The 20,638-nt window shown below is 43.7% G+C and overlaps 2 protein-coding genes across 10 annotated transcripts in view; both read left to right on the forward strand.

Moving 5' to 3' along the window:
• Window positions 1-20,638, forward strand: part of LOC129857635 (C-terminal-binding protein 2-like) — a 134,499-nt gene that overhangs the window by 77,675 nt on the left and 36,186 nt on the right. The window lies entirely within an intron of this gene.
• LOC129857627 (trithorax group protein osa-like) lies at window positions 1,231-16,224 on the forward strand. The gene has a single exon (XM_055926075.1). The coding sequence runs from the start codon at window positions 6,245-6,247 to the stop codon at window positions 8,297-8,299; it is 2,055 nt and encodes a 684-aa protein (XP_055782050.1). The 5' UTR covers window positions 1,231-6,244; the 3' UTR covers window positions 8,300-16,224.

Genomic DNA, 20,638 nt, shown 5'->3' on the forward strand with positions numbered 1-20,638 from the left:
TGGTGCGCATAGAATTAAGTCATGAGTGCATTCAGATGCATGGTCCGTAGCCAATTTTCTACACAATACAACAAACAGGCTCATTCTGTTCAGGACAACCCAGGGTATAACCCCATATCATCTTGTAGCTGTACATCAAACATAATGATCATAAACGTTAACACTATATTACAAGTTTTAAGATATGGAAATGTGAAGTGCACATTTGGACTCACGGGTGTCTTGGTTTATCTCATCTTTCAAAATACATTCCTCGTTATTGACAGTATTTCACTCTCAGACAACAAACAATTAGCTAAAGTTGCCTAATTGGTGGGAGGGATGGGGGCAACTTCTGAATATGAGCACCGAGCGCAACAAGAACGACTGTCACTCAAAACCCATACAGAGCTGTGTAGCGGAGACCCTTAGCTCTGATGTCATGTATAGCATGTTACTGTACAGCCACTGCGTTCCAATTTAGGCACTTATCAATGTCCAAATCTGCCATTTTGAACCTGTATACGGGTATGAGTGTAACGGGTTTAATGAGGAGATGGTTAGAAACATCTGCTGTCAGACATCAGTTGTCATCTGCGTAGGACTGCATCATCTTATTCTTGGCCCAGCTGCAGCGGCTTGTTGCCCGACATCGCCCTCCACCCCACCTCCCCAACACTGGATCGCCCCTTCCCCCGCCCCCTAGTCTCGTCTGTCTTCCCCATCTGTGTACCCAGCATGCTCTGGCTTTGCTACTTCTACGGCTGCTGGGTAGCACTCCAGAACACAGTGCCACAATATTTAGTCAGACCTAAGTGATGTAGGGTGAAGGTGATGGTACAAACTGGATGGGGAATGTGGTTCTTTTCACATACATGTACCTGAAAATAATCACCACAAATGTTTGTTGTAAAATGTTTCAAAACCTCTAACAATGTTAGTGGGTCACTTAACATTTACTTCCAATTTGCAGAAACTGCCTGGGTAATGCATGGCATCACATTTACACCAGATGGTAAACCATTAGTTGGCTATTGCAGTGGAGAGGTGAGGGGTATTTGTGCCATCGGCCATGATAACATTTTTAGAGAGATAGAGAACAGGAGAGGTATCTTGACGTATTCTTCCCCAGTAGGGGAGCCTTTTACCCAGACTGTGAGCACAGCCTAAGCCCCTGATACTTCCAACCCCCTGCTCCTGGCATCCAGTCAGGCTATCAACCCCCCCCCCCCCCCCCCCGGTTGTGTTCCAGGCTTCCAGCCAAGCCCCACAGCCCCTTTGTGGGCTTATGGAGATGGTCATAGAGGACTGTATGTTGGGGGAGAAGGAGAATAACTCATCTGGGGTCCATAATCTCACAAATCCCAGGGTAGGAGGAGTGTGTGTGCGTGTGTGTGCGTGTGTGTGCGTGTGTGTGTGTGTGTGTGTGTGTGTGTGTGTGTGTGTGTGTGTGTGTGTGTGTGTGTGTGTCCATTATACAGTATTTGTGTGTGTGTCCATTATACAGTATTTGTGGGAGCTAGTTTGTATGTGTGGTTGCCTTCAAGACGTGGAAATTAGTTCTCGGAAAGACAAATCTACTGCAAAGAGAAACCAGTAGGCTGTTTTAACAGAGCTGTGTCTGGGCTGGAAGGAGGAGGGGCTAATGGGAGATTGACCGCGGATAGATGAGCAGTGTGGGATGCAGGATCTGACAGTTGTAACAGGGTTGACTCCGAGGAAATCATTACCATCGGCTTGAGTTTCTGTTTTTGTTCTGCATCGTAAACTGCCCTCCTCTGAGCAGTGCATGAATCTTGGAGAGATGTTGGTGAAACATTAATACCATAGTAAGTAATATGAAATGACTGTAGGAAAGACCAACCGCATTTAGCATGAGTATCCACATGCCCTGTTACAATCTGATCAGTCACAAGGCAGTCATAGTATTGCTATCGGAGTCGCATAGCTACATTCAATGCGTTGAGGTCAATCTGTCCTGTGTAATTGAATCCCTCCCTTACAGTTTGCCTACTGACCCAGCTCATCCATATGTCAATGTGTGTTTAACATTTTAATCATGCAATGAGTGAACATGCTGACTACACTGGGCACGCACGTACGTCTGTTGATTTTGTCCATCCACACCAGAACACCATGAAATATCAAAATGAACTCTGAACTAACTATATTAATTTGGGGACAGGTCGAAACACATGACACATTCATGGACATTTAGCTAGCTAGCGTGCTGTTACTAGCTAATTTGTCCAGGGATATAAACATTAGGTTGTTATTTTACCTGAAATGCACAAGGTCCTTTTTGTCCTGGATATTTGTAACATTTTTACCCATTTTGAGTTACACAAAATTGTGTGTTCTCGACAATTAATCCACAGATATAAGGGGATACTTAGTTAGTTTCTAGTAATCTCTCCTTCAGTCATCGTCTTCTTCTTCTGTGGACTTTATATGGCGGTTGGCAACCAACTTTAAGGTGCATTACCAGCACCAACTGGACTGGAGTGTGGACCTCAGTTCTGCTTTCAATCACCCACGTGGCTATATGCTTCTAAAAACCAATGAGGAGATGGGAGACGCGAGCAGTGAGGTCAGCATGTAAAGCAGTGTTTTTTTATGTCAAGTCAGTATTCATGTCTCGTCCTTGTTTCATGTATTCATGTCAGAACAAGGCTGCCTACTGCAGTGGCGTTTCTAAATGTAATTGGACATTAGCGAAGTCGCTGTAGCATGTCAGAAGACAAGGAAAGGAGTTGCCTTGAACAGGGTCAAAGGCTCAGAGCAGATCTAGGGTCACACATGTACTGAGTACAAATGAGCTCATAGCATGTGAGCTTTCTCACACACACACACACACACACACACACACACACACACACACACACACACACACACACACACACACACACACACACACACACGACATACAGATACAGTACACAACCTCCATCCCTGCCTCTGTCTGACTGAGATGCATTATTAATATCGAGGCAGAGAGCTAGGATTTGACTGACAGTGAGATGTAGGGGGCTTATTAAACATAGGCATCTGTGTGGGTAGCCTCTTTCACAGATGTCAAGCATGCAACAACCAAGGACACCAAACCCCTTATGAATAGGAAGACCTATACTGTTCGTATGGCAAGTAGTTACAATGCCAAGGTGTACCGAGAAATATTGTGTGGCGACTGAGGTATTTCTGCGTTGTATTGATTTATTTTGTTTCACCTTCCACTTGTAATGTATAATACTGGGTTTGTACAAGTGGCTCACTTTTGTGTCTTCTCTCAAATAATAGTGTATGTGCCTCCACAAGTATTTGCATTTGAATGTCACAGTGTTTCAAAAGGGAGAGTTCACCAAAATTACAAACTGTAAGCAGTCTATGGACAAGGTATGACGGCAATCCATGTTTTCGTCAACACGCGAGATAATCACTGACATGATGTCAGCTGGTCCTTTTGTGGCAGGGCTGAAATGCAGTGGAAATGTTTTTAGGGGATTCAGTTCATTTGCATGGTAAAGAGGGACTTTGCAATTAATTACAATTAATCTGATCACTCTTCATAACATTCTGGAGTATATGCAAATTGCCATCATACAAACTGAAGCAGCAGATTTTGTGAAAATTAATATTTGTGTCATTCTCAAAACTTTTGGCCATGACTGTACACACCTTGGGACTCAACAACACACCAGGCTGGGACCTGGCCGCAGCGTGGGGATCCATTTGTCAAGGCACTGTGCTCCAAGGAGCGTGCAAAGATGAGTGAGTGAACTATCCCATTAATGTCCTGTGTATACTCAGGGGTAGGGATCCTTCATCCTTGGTTTGTAGACAGGGTCTTTGCTTCGTGTTACTGTATGATTAGATCTACAAACCCAGAACACACATACTCTATCTAGAACTGTTCCACCCTGACTGTTTGATAAAGATGTGTAGTCTAGTACACTCTTGGGAACCAGATCACAGAAGGAAATCAATAAAAGAGGGGAATAGCACTGTTTAGGTTTACCCTGATGGAGTTGAAACACGGGTTGTTGTACACAATCTACGTGGGTGTGTGTTGGCGGCAGGACAAGAGCTTCCAGTGACCAATATTATTGTTTCGTTTTTTTGCTAAGTGAATTGAATCCTATTCCCACAAGGCATGTGCTACGTAGGGTTGCTGTTTCATAGATAACTGTGTGTGCATGCTTCTACATATGTGTATGCCTTTCGGTTTCTCCAAAGTCCCCAAAGACTTAATTAGTTTACTTTTCACCCTGCTATTCATTCAAGCATGAAACTGAATTGAGAAACTCTCGCTCTCATTTTAATATCAGTGCCCCCAGCTGCCTCCTGTCTCTTGCTCTCTCATCCATCCATTTCCCTCTCTCTCCATCTCACTCGCCTTATTTCCTTCTGTCAACGATGGTTTCCTGTAACTATAAAAACACAGGGAAAAAGTCAGTTGGTCTGAAGTCAATTCCACTATCAATGATAATCCCCCTTTTCCTCTCAACCCATAATGCAACAGCATTGGGCGCTTTAGCATTTCCTCTGACATCCTGTCCAGTGTTATCGCTTCTCTTCCTAATTACGCAACACTGATTAAAGAACGATAGCACGATCCACCACTGCAATCCAGCAGGTCTTCACGATGGTCTAAAAACCGAATGCAGGGTAAACTCAAGTATAATTTGTCAACGAGGTGGGATATTTGAGAGGGTCCCTAGCTGTCATAGCAACAGAAAACATGATGCCCCAGCACTGATAGCAGGACAGGGTTAATGAAAATTGAAGCGTCTTCTCCGCCTTAACATCTGTTCTCATGCATTAGTTAACAGGGAACCTCTCCAACAGGGATCAAGTGTCAGCTGGCCAGGCAGGTAGGTAGGCCAAAGAATTATATACCACAGGGGGACTGGGAGGATAGGGAAGATTCATAGAGGGTTTCAAGGATTGCTTAGGGAAGTGTGTGTGTAGTGACAAAAAGTGCATTCTCCCCCCAGGTCTCTCTGACAAGGGGCAAAATCCAAATACAGAGCTTTGCTTGGTAAAGGGGATCAGCAATGCTTTGGGTGGGGTGCTGTGGTAACAGCAGGTTGACAGATTGTGGTTGGAGCAAATGGCTTTAATCCAATAATTGTACATGCAAATAGTTGCTTTGAGGACAAGCCTTGCTTTTGTCATTTTCTTTCATGCTTATTATTTGTAAAGGGTGGCAGGCAGTATGCTTTAATAATGTTTTCAAATGTTTTTAGCAGTCAGGTTCCCATTGCCCCCTGTGGGTTCTGTGTCTGAGTGCCAGTCGTCTTGTGACATTTACTAGGTCCTCTCAGTGAGGGGCGAGAGTGTGACAGGAGTTTCACAGGAGTAGCGTGGTCACTCTGTCAGCGTCGGCCCAGGCAACGGATTAGTGTCCAATCAGAGTGGATTTGATGTTTCCTGACAGCACATGAGACTTAGCAGGGAGATCTGTATTCATTTCAATCACCCGCCTGCCTGCCTTCCCCTCCCTGAGGGCTACTAGCGGGGTAGTGTAAATCTCTCCTGCTCATTGAACGAGACCCAGCAAGTCATTGACAACAAAATCAAGTGATCAGTCCCAGGTAAGTGTCACGGATTTGGATGGAGGTTTGCCCTTACGTAAATGAGCAGAATCCTCAGAGATACTTTTTTAGGTGGTTCACGTAACGTCACGACGGGCAGCAGAATTAAGCAGTCTTTATTTAGACTGTAATCCCTCATAGCAATCGCCAGAGTGAGTAAAATATCCCAGAGTAGGGGTAGGATAAACCCTAACGGATTAGTACAAGCCCCTGCCTACAATCCCATCCCACCCCCTCCAATATTCCCTCCTTTCGTGGTTTTTTCCTCTCACCGCATCGGGTAGCCTACATGGTTGGTGGCCAGCACAAGCACGGACCCTGTCATTGTGGTTCAATGGAGTAGTTGGGGCTGCCTTTGCAGCATTTGCACAGTGTGGTGTCCTCTACCTTCTAGCAACAATATTTCCATAGATTAATTATTCAAGGATTGCCTGTCAAGGGGGAGCCACTGAATAGAAAGGACCTCAGAAGAGCCCCCAAAAAATTACAACTGGATATCAGGTGAAACAATATACCCCACTGCTTCATCTCTTTTTTGCTCCTCCTCCGTCCTCCCTCCCTCCTTTCCACTCTTTTGATGTAAATTGTAACTGAAGACTTGAAAGAAAACACCAACTACTCCCTGCTTGTTTTTTGTCCTCTGTAAAGCTGTCCATTTTTTTTTCTCTCCAATGCTCGTCTCCAGCAAGCAGTTGAGTATCGGTCGCTCCCATAGTTGGGACACCCTGGGGGGGAATGAGGGTCAGTGGGCCGGGGGAGAAAGCGCGTATGACCAACAAGGCAGGATAGCGAGTCGACGAAACTCGCTGTCTTACGGGGCAGAGGGAGGAGGTTACTACGAGACTCCCCCTGGGATGCGTCCTCCGGAGCTGGATCTGAAACGAGACACCTACTCCTACCAGGACTCTCTGTACAGCCAGCAGGGCTACGCTACTGATCCCCGGGGAATGAGAAAGGGCTCAGTCCCTGAGCTAAACAACTACGACCGTCCACCCATGGCTAACAGTCACCGAGGATTCATTGCCTCCCAGGACTATTATCCCCATGACCCTGCTATGGCTCCCCAACCACCAGAGGACCCCCGGGGCTTCTACCGGGTGGATCAGCAGCCTCAGCAGCAGCCTCACCCACTCAGCAGACCCCCGTCCCACTACGGGATGAACCCAGTGGGACGGCCCCCATGGGACCAAGGACAGGGAGGGAGGCCCTTACCTCAGGGTCCTTCGTCTTCTGCTCTTCCTCCTCCCCCTCTTCCGCCAACTGCCCATGGCATTAACCAGGTTTACAATCAGCCTGCAGCCGCCGCTGCCAATATGATGCCAGATGGCCAACGCTCTCCTGCTCACTATGGAATGGAACAACCCTCTTCACCTCGTTACGCATCTGAGCCAACCCCTCTAGCCGGCCAGACAGTCTATACCGACATCAATGGCCATCCCGTGGACCCTCGGCAGCAGCCTGCAGCCACCTGCCTGGTGGTGGACCCTAACACTCAGGGGCTGGATGGGAGCATGCAGCAGCGAGGTATGATGATAAGGCAGGAGTGCACATTGCCCTACAGCGTTCAACAACAACAAGCTCCGCAGCCCAACATGCAGGTCTACAACCCCAACCCTCCTCTCGCCTCCCCTGTTCCTGCACCTGTTCCTGCCCCTCTTCCTATCCCACCTGCCCCTGTAGCCCTCCCCCCTCCACCTCCCACAGCCCACCAGATGCCTGCAGCCCCAGTGGATCACAAGAGGAACACCGACCCAGAGTTCCTGGCTCTTCTTCGAAACGAGGGTCTCTCAGAGAGTACCATCTCCTCACTCATCCAGCAGGGCTTTGACACAACCGGCATGCTGGCAGTCATGGAGGAGAATGACATACGCTCAGTTGCTCCCAACCTAGGGCAGGCGCGGGTGCTGTCGCGGGTGGCCATCAGCGTCAAGAGGCCCTTAGAGCCCCCTCCCACGCCCCAGCAACAGGCCCACATGCGGGGCCGCTCCAACAGCTTCAGCCACCGCTCTGACATGTACCTCCAGCAGCAGCACCAGCAGGCCATGGGCATGGACCCCCGGCTGATGCCACCACAGACCCCTGGTACCATGCAGACCATCTCCCCCACCATGGCTGAGGCCCTGGCCAGGAGGCCCAATAGCGCTCCCCCTCAGCACCTTCTGGAAACCACACAGGGCTACCCAGGACCTCATACCCCAGGGACCTACAATGGTGCCATGGTCCCTGTCCAGTCCCGGCCCATGTCTGCATTCTCCCAACACCCGGGTGTCCCCATGACGCCGGGCATGCAGATGATGGCTGCCATGCCCCAGCAGATGCAAGCCATGCAACAACAGCAAATGCCAGTGTCCATGCCTGCCCAGCCGTCACCTCAGCAGGCCCCAAGGGCATACTCCACCAACTACACAGTGCCCATGGAGCTGATGAAACGGGACCGCAGCCTGCAACCCATGTTGCCCATGCACAGCGCCCACCCCAACCCTCAGATGATACGCAAGGCTGGGGGCACCCCGTCCGATGGAGCCATGATGCCCGTGGGTACCACCATGCAGAACCAGAGTGATATGGCCACCAACCAGAAGCTTAGCCGCCGTACCGGCCCACCTGTCATCGTCTCCACCATGGCATCACCAGATACAAGTAAAGCATACTTTTATCCCCTCAACCATTCCCTCCTCTTCCTCCTCTCCCCTAGTCCTCCTGTATATAATGTCTCTTGGCTGTAGTGTATTTGTTGGCTACTGAAGGAGTATGGTTACTAAAAGAGTATGGTTTCTCTTGGGTTATATAAAAAAATTGTAGTTATAGATTTTTTCTATTTGAAATGAATGCTCTGGTTAGATAACCTTTCGCTCTGTACTCTAAGACAACAATTAGGTATTGTGTTTTTGCAATCAAATTAATAATTATTTTATACCCTTATCAGGATAGCCCCTTTCTCAAATAACAGTTGAATTTTTAAGGCTATGAAACTGCTCTCTTTATGACAGCTATTTGGCATGAATTGAATACAGGATACTGTAATGCAGTGCTCTTAAACCAAGTGCCCGAAAAGGGCCATTTAACTGGTTCCCACTCAATGTTGAAGTGTTTGAGATACTTTTATGGTAGATTGATATGAATTTATCTCTTTGCTGCTTTCACATCATTTCAATCTACTCTTTGGCTGTGTGGAGCTCTGCTTATTGTTAACCTGTGTATGTGCCTTTGTATTGGATTGACAATGGATAAACATCTCAACTTAATACGGGATCGGTGTCCCCTCCACGGGATGGTTGAGCTAACGTAGGCTAATGTGATTAGCATGAGGTTGTAAGTAACAAGAACATTTCCCAGGACATAGACATATCTGATATGGGCAGAACGCTTAAATTCTTGTTAATCTAACTGCAGTGTCCAATTTACAGTAGCTATTGCAGTGAAAGAATACCATGCAATTGTTTGAGGAGAGTGCACAGTTAGGAACTTGAAAATATATTAATAAACCAATTAGGCACATTTGGGTAGTCTTGATGCAACATTTTGAACTGAAATGCAATGGTTCATTGAGTCCGTCTAAAGCTTTACCCGTACACTTCTGCCATCTAATGGCCAACATTTAAATTGCGCCTGACCTGGCATAGTACATTACGACCTTTCTCTTGCATTTAAAGATGATCATACAAAATTAAAAAAAATAATAATTGTATTGTCTTTTACCAGATATAATGTGTTATATTCTCCTACATTCATTTCACATTTCCACAAACTTCAAAGTGTTTCCTTTCAAATGGTATCAAGAATATGCATATCCTTGCTTCAGGTCCTGAGCAGTTAGATTTGGGTATGTCATTTTAGGCGAAAATTGAAAAAAAGGTTCCGATCCTTAAGAGTTTGGCTACCATATCTTCCGTGAATGGCTTTAGATACAGTATATCCATATTTGAGATAATGTTTTTTTTTTATGAATGGCTTAATGGCCTAAAAGCATAACTTTTTAACAATGTCAGCCTTTAATCCTCCCCATGCCCTAATTATTTATAGTCAGCTGTTGTGATCCTAAAATGAGTCCCTGTTGAAAAAGCTCTGAGAGTAGCCCTACCTACCTCTTTCTGAATTGTGTTTTAGACACTCATGTGTACTGTCAGTCATCTTTGCGCTCTTTGAGATGCATCCTGTTCTCTGTATTGTTTGTTTTTTGCCACACATAATGGTTGTAATGACCAAGATGGAGGGTGGGAGTGGGGCGAGGACAGTGTGATGTCGTACGATGTGAGCTGTCATCTATCTGAGGTAACACTGCTTTTAAAGCAGAAACAGCCTGTCAGTAGTTGTATTTGTCCAACCAATCTGGGTCGGCAGTATTCCATGGTCACGGTTAAATGTGGGAGAATTGGAGCCTTGAGTTAATGCGTGCATGTGTGCCTGTGTGCATTGCAGTGTGTGTGTTTGTGTGTGTGTGTGTGTGTGTGGGGGGGGAGGGGAGAAAAAGAGAGCTGTTTTTGCTTTGGAGCTATATTCCTTGCCCTTCACCTCATCTGTAGGCATTTGAAGCTTGTCCACACAGAGCAAAGGCATAATTGTCCACATGCTTGTCCACTCCGAGCATAATCTTCAGGGCTGATGGCCTGGTGGGAAGGGTTATGAAATATTGGTTGCAGCATCATCACAGCATCGTTCTGCTTTTAGTGCATTGAAGTAGCCTGGAGCAGTACGTTATGTGTAGTGGTGCATACACTGTTATTGTCTCTGTTCAGGTGCAGCAGTGACCATTGTAGGGAATGTTGAAATTAACTATATTGTTTACTGTAGCTCTCTAACGTTGGTGCTACAGAAATGTGGAAGATGTGAGAAATTACCAGCACTAGCTATGATTTCAACAAGTCTGATTCATCATCAAAGTTGTTCAATAATAATGCTATTGGACAGCATCCATTGGGTTTGGACAACATCCTAGCTGTGCTGCTGAAAACAAATGAATGGGATGATCACCGATCAGCAATTGTGTCTTTTCTCTGAGTAACTGGAATGAGAAGCAAAAGGGGTTTAGTCCTTTAGATCCTTTTTTTACAACACTGCTAATCCACAGATTCACTCCATTATTTATGGCCTAGGCTGACATCTTTGGATTCCCCCAGTACTAGAGCTATAACCATTGGCTTTGACAGCTCCTCTACAGATTGAGAACAAATGGATTTATGAAATCTGTCTAGTCTCAGGGGGGAAAAAAGATGGTACTTCTTCTGTTTATGTCTAAAGGACCCTTTCTGTTTAGCTATCTTTCTCTGTTGTAAAAATCTGCAGCCATGATACTAGCTCACCCTAGTTTGCTTTTGCACACAAGGGTTTCCTCATGTTAAACACACACTCGGTACAACAAATTAATGTGCATGCGGCTGACATTTGTTGCTTTGGTAATTTCATCTGTTAATGGACGCCTGCAAAGCCTCTCTGAAAGCATATTCCTTAATTGTGTGTTGCTAGGCAACAGGGGTTTGGTCATAATCACAGAAAGATGATCTTTTCTTTTAAGGAGCGGGGGAAAGGTTTCACTGGAGTGGGGACTGGTGGAAATGGCTGAGAATTTGCATTTTATGGCACTGTGTTGAAAAAGGGGTGCTTGAGCTAATACTGTGAGCTAGAGGAGAGTCATAATAATGACATTTTTGTCACCTCGTGTTGAAATATGACCACGGAGCAATAATGGCATGTGCCCTTTTTGAGAGCAGGAGTTAATATAATTTTGCATTGTAGAAATTGTCAGTCAACCGTTATTTTGGTTGCATGGAGTATGTCTGAGTATAATCCTGACATTTGACAACATGATATAGGGAATATCTCAACCATTTGAGCTGTTCCTCTGTACCGTCTTCATAATTAGTAAGCCTATATAAATATTTAGATATGATATGCCAATGGCCTCAATATGTTCATTAGTAACACCTAGGGCTACACGATTTGGACAAAATATCTCATTGCGATTTTATGGCTCGATTTATGAATTGCGATTTTCAAACACTTGGGTGAAAACTTGGTAATTCAGTCAGACATGGTTAAAACAATTCTCAGGGTAGATTACATCACTTCTAAAATGAGATCATTTGAACGAACACATACTGTGCTAACTGAATACAAAACCAAATTAAACATATATTTTCCAACATTGTTATACTTATGATAATAGGTTGGATTATTACACCTACAAATTAACAAACATATATTTTTAGCATGATCATCAAAATATACACTGAGTATACCAAACATCATAAAAACAATATATATTTTTTATTGAACCTTTATTTAACTAGAAAAGTCAGTTAAGAACAAATTCTTATTTACAATGACGCATACATCGGCCAAACCCGGACGGCGCTGGGCCAATAGTGCGCCGCCCTATGCGACTCAGGTACTGTAGTGATGCCTCTTGCACTTAGATGCAGTGCCTTAGACCACTGCACCACTCGGGAGCATCTTCCCATCTTCCTAATATTATGAAAATCTTGCTAATATTGAGTCGCCCCCCCCCCACCGCCCTCAGAATAACCTCAATTCATCGGGGCATGGACTCTTCAAGGTGTCGAAAGTATCCCACAGAGATGCTGGCCCATGTTGACTCAAATGCTTCACCCAGTTCTGTCAAGTTGATTGAATGTCCTCAATTCTTGATACACACTGTATTCTGTTGAGTGTGAAAAACCCAGCAGCGTTGCAGTTCTTGACACAAACCGGTGCACCTGGCACCTGGCGCCTACTACCATACCCTGTTCAAAGGCATAAGTATTTTGTATTGCCCATTCACATTCTGAATGGCACACACACAGTGTATTCGGAAGGTATTCAGAGCCCTTGACTTTTTCCACATTTTGTTACGTTACAGGCTTATTCTAAAATGGATTAAATTTGTTTTTTTCCCTCATCAATCTACACAAAATACCCTATAATGACATAGCAAAAACAGGTTTTTAGACCTTTTTGCAAATGTATAAAAAAATATATATACATCACATTTACATAAGTATTCAGACCCTTTACTCAGTACTTTGTTGGAGCGCCTTTAGCAGCGGTTACAGCCTTGAGTCTTCTGTATCTGTATTTCCTCCCATTCTTCTCTGCAGATACTCTCAAGCTCTGTCAGGTTGGATGAGGAGCGTCGCTGCACAGCTATTTTCAGGTCTCTCCGGAGATGTTCGATCGAGTTCAAGTCCGGGCTCTGCCTGGGCCACTCAAGGACATTCAGAGACTTGTCCCGAAGCCACTCCTGTGTTGTCTTGGCTGTGTGCTTCAGGTCATTGTCCTGGTTGAAGGTGAACCTTCACCCCAGCCTGAGGTCCTGAGCGCTCTGGAGCAGGTTTTTATCAAGGATTTCTCTGTACTTTGCCTCGTTCATCTTTCCCTCGATCCTGACTAGTCTCCTAGTCCCTGCTGCTGAAAAACATCCCAACAGCATGATGCTGCCACCACCATGCTTCACCATAAGGATGGTGCCAGGTTTCCTCCAGACTTGAAGCATGGCATTCAGGCCAAAGAGTTCAATCTTTATTTCATCAGACCAGATAATCTTGTTTCTCATAGTCAAAGTCCTTTAGGTGCCTATTGTAAACTCCAAGTGGGCTGTCATGTGCCTTTTACTGAGGAGTGGCTTTCATCTGGCCACTCTACCGTAAAGGCTTGATTTGGTGGAGTGCTGCAGAGATGGTTCTTCTAGAAGGTTCTCCCATCTCCACAAAGGAACTCTGGAGCTCTGTCCGAGTGACCATCGGGTTCTTGATCACCTCCCTGACCAAGGCCCTACTCCCCTGATTGTTCAGTTTGGCCAGGTGGTCAGCTCTAGGAAGAGTCTTGGTGGTTCAAGACGTATTCCATTTAAGAATGATGAAGGCCACTGTGTTCTTGGGACCTTCAATTCTGCAGAAATGTTTTGGTACCCATGTGCCTCGAGACAATCCTGTCTTGGAGCTCTATGGACAATTCCTTCGACCTCATGGCTTGGTTTTTGCTCTTACATGCATTGTCAACTGTGGGACCTTATATAGACAGGTGTGTGCCTTTCCAAATCATGTCCAATCAATTGAATTTACCACAGCTGGTCTCCAAGTTGTAGAATCATCTCAAAGATGATCAATGGAAACAGGATGCACCTGAGCTCAATTTCGAGTCTCATACTTATGTAAATACGTTTTTGCTTTGTCCTTATGGGGTATTGTGTTTAGATTGTGGATTTTTACTTTATCCGTTTTAGAATAAAGCTGTAACGTAACAAAATGTGGGGGAAAGGGTCTGAATACTTTCCAAATGCACTGTACACAATCCATGTCTCAGTTGTCTCAAGTCTTAAAAGTCCTTATTTAGCATGTAGCCTCCCCTTCATCTACACTGATTTGAAGTGGATTTAACAAGTGACATCAATAAGGGTTCATAGCATTCACCTGGTCAGTCTATGGCAGGGATCATCAAATAGATTTAGCCACGGGCCAATTTTATTTATTGAGCGGCTGGTCATGGGGCCGGAACATAATTAGAAATCATTTGTAGATTGAAAATTGACCAAAAATAGCCCAAACATATACTGTATAATATTTGAATGAAACATAATTTAAAATCTTGCTTACATGTGTCTCTCTATTATGCGTGAATTCTTGGGAACAGATTTCCAAAATTAAAATCACTTGGAGCCGATTTCCTGGTCTTGTTACAGTCTTTTATCTCCAAAAAGGTCTGGTCTATGGCATAGAACTCAAAAAAGCAGTGGTATACTCAGTGTAGTGTGCTATAAGCACAGCACTAATTAATTATTTAATTAATAACATTGAGTTACTATTTCTTTTTTTTACCATTATGAGTTATTAAATAACCTAAGTTAATTAGTTTCCAGGCAGCCATAGGCTGCAGTTGGAATTGGAAGCTTATGATTGTGTAATTATGTACAAGTAGGCTACGATCGTTATTATAATAGAAATTAAGTCAAAGTCCCTTAAAAATATGTAACACGTAGCCTACCGATTACAAGGTGCAGCCTGTGTCCAAAACATTTGAATCTGGTCCAGGCATTCAACGCGATGGCCTTTACCACGTTTGCGCCGTGATAGTTATGCACACCTCATTCAGGCCCTAGGCAGCTAATGATGTTTTCACACTTGGTCACTTTCAGCCAATCTTTGCAGTGTGAACACATTCCAAAGGAACTCAGAACCCTCGAAATGGTCTCAGTTCGGTTCACTTCGGGGGCTCTTTTTAGGGTTCTGAGTTCCTTTGGAATGCTTGAATTCCGTGTTCCGGTTTCCTTTTTTAGGGCAATGTAAACACAAAGCTCCCCAGGTTCACTTGTCATTATTCCCACACCACACATTAGATTACTGCAGCACTGTTTCCCCTGCAATAACCCTTCACATTGATGCCACAAAATAGAGAAGATGATGATGTGTAGGGGCGTATTCATTACGCCGATTCTGTTGCAAAATGTTTTTTAAACGGAAGTAGATGGAACGAAAGGGGGAGATCCTACCTGAATTTGTACAATAGGAACTCTTGTTTTTAGTTAACTGTTTGGCTAATGATTTGAATATTGTGAAAGACAACATATTTGGTAAGAATAATAACATAGGGTACAACATCTCTTCTAGCTCTTAAAGGGGTCTACATTGGGTGTACAATTTTCAATTACAGCATTATTTGATCTACAGTTATTCTTCTGCTATTTATTCTGTTACCAATAATATTTACATTTTAATAGTATCTTCTGATTACAATTATTATGTCTCATATTTTAACAAATGCAATCTATTAGCTATTAAAATGTAAGTGGGTATATCTAGCTGTCCGATAACACATTCTGATGGAGTGGCTTGACCTGCACTTTGTAAAAACGTAGAGTGCATTGAGTGAATGTTGCAATGAACACAGCTGCTGTTGGGAGACAACGACTCGACACTGATAACTTAGGAACTCAAGAACTTGGATATCTGTGTCAACACCTGCTACCAACTAGCCAGCTAGATAGCTAGCTAGGTTGCAATGGAGCCTGCTTCGCCTGGAATAGCTAACAAACATTTCCAGCGCTGTAGAAGCTGTGTTTATTACGGTCTTGTCCTTGACAATAGGAGTTCCAATGCGGTAATTGTTTGCTACCGGAGTACTACAAGAATGAGGTGGCTATGCTTAGCAAACAAATCTCAATTCTACGCAAACTTATGGGGATAACGCAAATTGGAACTTTCTCGTTCTCAATTCCTATGGAGGGATGCTGCTCGGGCCTAATGGATGTTTCCCCCCTTGTCATCTGTCCCTATCCGAATGGCCTGTGCTACCTGGAACCTGCCTGCCAACGAAGTGGTCTCCATCTGCTTCTCCTCCTCCATCCTGTAGTGAAGTAGACGGAGAACAGCAAGAAGACTGTTCTAATCAGCGCTGGTCCCATGTCACAAGTCGTGGAAACCGCAGGCAGCAGCATACTGCTAACCGGACGGGAGTGACTAAGGGGTTTGAGCAGATTGACATTAGGAATAGCTTCACTGGTGCCTGATCTACCTGCACCTTCATCGCTGGTTCTGCCTGTGTCTGCATCGGCGGTGCCAACTCTAACTACGCTGACTCCAGCAGCGCCGTCGTGGTCGTTTGGCTCCTTTCCTTGTCTCTGGATCTGACAGGGCACTGCCTGCTGAGGTCTGAACCTAATGCCGGGAGCAGCGGGTGTACCCTATCCTGCTTCTCGTGGGCCCGTGAAAGGCTCAAAAAATTGTGTGAGGGGTGGGAATGGGTGGATTTCTCAATTCCCTTCTCTGGCTGTTGTATTGGGCAGCTCAAAGGTGAGAAATGTCTCTGTCCCTGCAGCAAAAATGTTATGCTATTCAGGAGCACGAGTACAGGATATCAATAAGTTGCTCCCAAACATTTTAAACCAGCATCAGGAAATGAAGTATATCATAGTTCATGTGGGATTCAATGACATATGCTCAGAACAGCTGAAGATGGATTTTAAAGAACTGATTGGGTCACTACTTGACACCAACAAACACCCTATAATATTCGGCCCTCTGCCCTCCCTAAATCGTGGTATTGAACGGTTCAGCAGACTTTTAGCCCTCCGTAACTGGCTACGAGACTATTGCAGCCCTGTGGGTGTAACATTTATTGACAGCATTATAAGGCTATGTTGAGACAATGACTTATCAAAGACCCAAGCCCAGCTCATTTAATCCCTACCATTGTTTCACTGTGTTGTCATAATGCTTCAGCAAATGTACATTATCCCAGCGGCATTGGAAGACGCAATGTAAGTAACCTAATGTATGTCCCTCTTACTGCCCTGAATGCCTCTGCTGATCCCACAGCTATTGTATGCAGTAATCATGTGCCTATGAACCAGAGTTGTACTGTTAGCACTTAGGCTGTGTGTACTAGCAGGAAGTCCACTGTGTGTAGCTCACCCTGCACTAACATAAATAACCTGAGCATAACTACCTCTGCTATGCTTCTCAGTAAAGCAATTAAAACAATCAAGCATCCCAGAAAAGTGCAAAAATAGCCCATGTTAATATATGAAGCTTAAGAAACAAGGTTGATGAAATCAATAATTTGCTAGTAACAGATGACATACATATTCTGACAATCTCTGAAACTCACTTATATAATATCTTTAATGGTACAGTGGTAGCAATACATGGTTATATGATCTAGAGAAAATACAGAAATGTGACTCACCACCTGGATTCGGTCTTATGTAGCAACATTTGAAATGGTGTTTTTTACATTGGATAAAAGTAGAGACCAGAGCTACAAAATGGTATACAGTGGTGAGAACAAGTATTTGATACACTGCCGATTTTGCCGATTTTCCTACTTACAAAGCATGTAGAGGTCTGTCATTTTTAATCATAGGTACACTTCAACTGTGAGAGACGGAATCTAAAACAAAAATCCAGAAAATCACATTGTAAGATTTTTAAGTAATTACTTTGCATTTTATTGCACGACATAAGTATTTGATCACCTACCAACAAGTAAGAATTCCGGCTCTCACAGACCTGTTAGTTTTTCTTTAAGAAGCCCTCCTGTTCTCCACTCATTACCTGTATTAACTGCACCTGTTTGAACTCTACATGCTTTGTAAGTAGGAAAACCTGCAAAATCGGCAGTGTATCAAATACTTGTTCTCCCCACTCTATCATACACTGCATTTGAGGAACAATGGGAAAGTAATTCTGCTTCGAAAGTTGATCAACTCACTTTTTAGAAAATCGCCTTTTGAATGTTTTGGTATCTAGTGAAGAGCTCTGCTTTGTCTACACCCATTCAGCATCGTTCACACCCTCTTAAGTTTTAGCCACCTTTTTTCGCTCTCGGAGCCCACACTAGACTCTCTGGCCGATGATTTGTTTAGTTCTGGATAACATGAAAACAGCCTTACCAGCTCTGCTGGCAACAATTTCATTACACTTTTTGCAGACGTTTGCTGACACAAGCCATATTCAACGGGTGTTGTACACACATCACGTAACGTTAGCTAACGAGCCAACCAGCTAACGTTAGCTAGTTAAACAACAAAGATCAGTGCCAACAATGCCACAGTGCTGGGAACTAACCAACCAGGATCAATGTTAGCTAGCTAACATTAGGCTCTAAATAGAAAAGCAAACAGCTCTGGGAAACTAATAATAACGTCAGCTAGGGAGCCAGCCAGCTAACATAGGCTAGCTAGCTAACAGTACACTTTAGCTTGAAATGAAACCACTTTCTGTCAAAATTAGAAACGTGTAATATCTGAAAATGTAGCTAGCTAACGCTAGATTATCTTACCTGTATACATCATCATGCATGATGGACGCATCTCCCTGTCAGGAATGCCATACCACAGTTGCGTGTGTTTTCTCCGTCTCTTTAGCTATCATACTCTCATTCCACTAATTTCAAAACTTGATCGTCCAGAAAATGTAGAGCAACATTTTTATGCAGCTCCACTACACAATACATTTAAAAAAATCATGGCTAGTGGGAAGGTTGCCAACTTCTTCTGTGGCTTAACCAAAAAGGCTTGTTATTTAATTTTTTTATTAATATTTACAAATGGCATACAAGTGTGTTATTAACCTCTCTTGGGTAGGGGGCAGTATTTTCACGTCCGGATGAAAAGCGTGCCCAGAGTAAACTGCCTACTACTCAGGCCCAGATGCTAGGATATATATAGTATCAGTAGATTTGGATAGAAAACACTCTGACGTTTCTAAAACTGTTTGAATGATGTCTGTGAGTATAACAGAACTCATATGGCAGGCAAAAACCTGAGACAAAATCCAACCAGGAAGTGGGAAATCTGAGGTTTGTAGTTTTTCAACTCTTTGCTTATCCAAGATACAGTGGAAATGGGGTCATATTGCACTTCCCCAGGCTTCCACTAGATGTCAACAGTCTTTGAAACTTGTTTGAGGCTTCTACTGTGAAGTGGGGGCGAATGAGAGGGGAATGAGTCAGAGGTCTGCCAGAGAGCCACGAGCTGACCAGGCGCGTTCACGTGAGAGTTAGCTTGCGTTCCATTGCATTTCTGAAGACAAAGGAATTCTCCGGTTGGAACATTATTGAAGATTTATGTTAACATCCTAAAGATTGATTCAATACATCGTTTGACATGTTTCTACAGACTGTAACGGAACTTTTGTGATAGTTACAGTCTAGTGATCACCTAGTGATAGCGCATCATGAATTTTGATTACTGGGCTAAATGCGCTAACAAAAAGGAGGTATTTGTACATAAATTATGGACTTCATCGAACAAAACAAACATGTATTGTGGAACTGGGATTCCTGAGAATGCATTCTGATGAAGATCATCAAAGGTTAGTGAACATTTATAATGCTTTTTCTTGCTTCTGTTGACTCCAACATGGCGGATATCTGTTTGGCTTGATTTGTCGTCTGAGCGCCGTACTCAGATTTTTGCATGGTGTGCTTTTTCCGTAAAGTTTTTTTGAAATCTGACACAGCGGTTGCAATAAGGAGAAGTGGATCTAAAATGCCATACATAACAGTTGTATCTTTTAGCAATGTTTATTATGAGTATTTCTGTAAATTGATGTTGCTCTCTGAAAAATCACCGGATGTTTTGGAACTACTGAACATAATGCGCCAATGTAAACTTTACTGTACAAAACATACATGTATTGTGTAACATGAAGTCCTATGAGTGTCATCTGATGAAGATCATCAAATGTTAGTGATGAATTTTATCTCTCTTTATGCTTTTTGTTACTCCTCGCTTTGGCTGGAAAAATGGCTGTGTTTTTCTGTGACTTGGCTCTGACCTAACATAATCGTTTGGTGTGCTTTCGTCTTAATGCCTTTTTGAAATCGGACACTGGCTGGATTTACAACAAGTGTATCTTTAAAATGGTGTAAAATACTTGTATGTTTGAGGAATTTTAATTATGGGATTTCTGTTGTTTTGAATTTGGTGCCCTGCAGTTTCACTGGCTGTTGACGAGGTGAGACGCTACCGTCCCACATACCCTAGTGAGGTTAAGGCACATGAAAGTTCACATGTTCGAGAAGGCAATTCTGCCAAAAAACAAGTTTTGATAAAAATGTTTTATGTTCAAATGGCTCTCCTGTGAAGTTGTGACTTGCAACATATGCCTAGTTAACTGAATCAGGTCACAAATGCCGAAGGTGGAGGTGTGGCCATTTATATTCAGAACCACATCCCTGTAAAGCTTAGAGAGGATCTCATGTTAAATACTGGTTAAGTAATATGGCTACAGGTTCATCTGCCTCACCTAAAGCCCATTCTGGTAAGAAGCTGCTATAGACCATGAAGTGCTAACAGTCAGTATCTTGATAACGTGTGAAATGCTTGATAATGTATGTGATATCAACAGAGGTATATTTTCTGGGTGATTTTAAATATTGACTGGCTTTCATCAAGCTGCCCACTCAAGCAAAAGCTTCAAACTGTAACCAGTGCCTGCAACCTGGTTCAGGTTATCAGTCAACTTACCAGGGTAGTTACAAACAGCACAGGAATGAAATCATCATGTATTGATCACATCTTTACTAATGCTGCAGAAATTCGCATGAAAGCAGTATCCAAATCCATCGGA

This window comes from Salvelinus fontinalis, chromosome 1, assembly GCF_029448725.1.
Source record: "Salvelinus fontinalis isolate EN_2023a chromosome 1, ASM2944872v1, whole genome shotgun sequence".
Taxonomy (NCBI): domain Eukaryota; kingdom Metazoa; phylum Chordata; class Actinopteri; order Salmoniformes; family Salmonidae; genus Salvelinus; species Salvelinus fontinalis.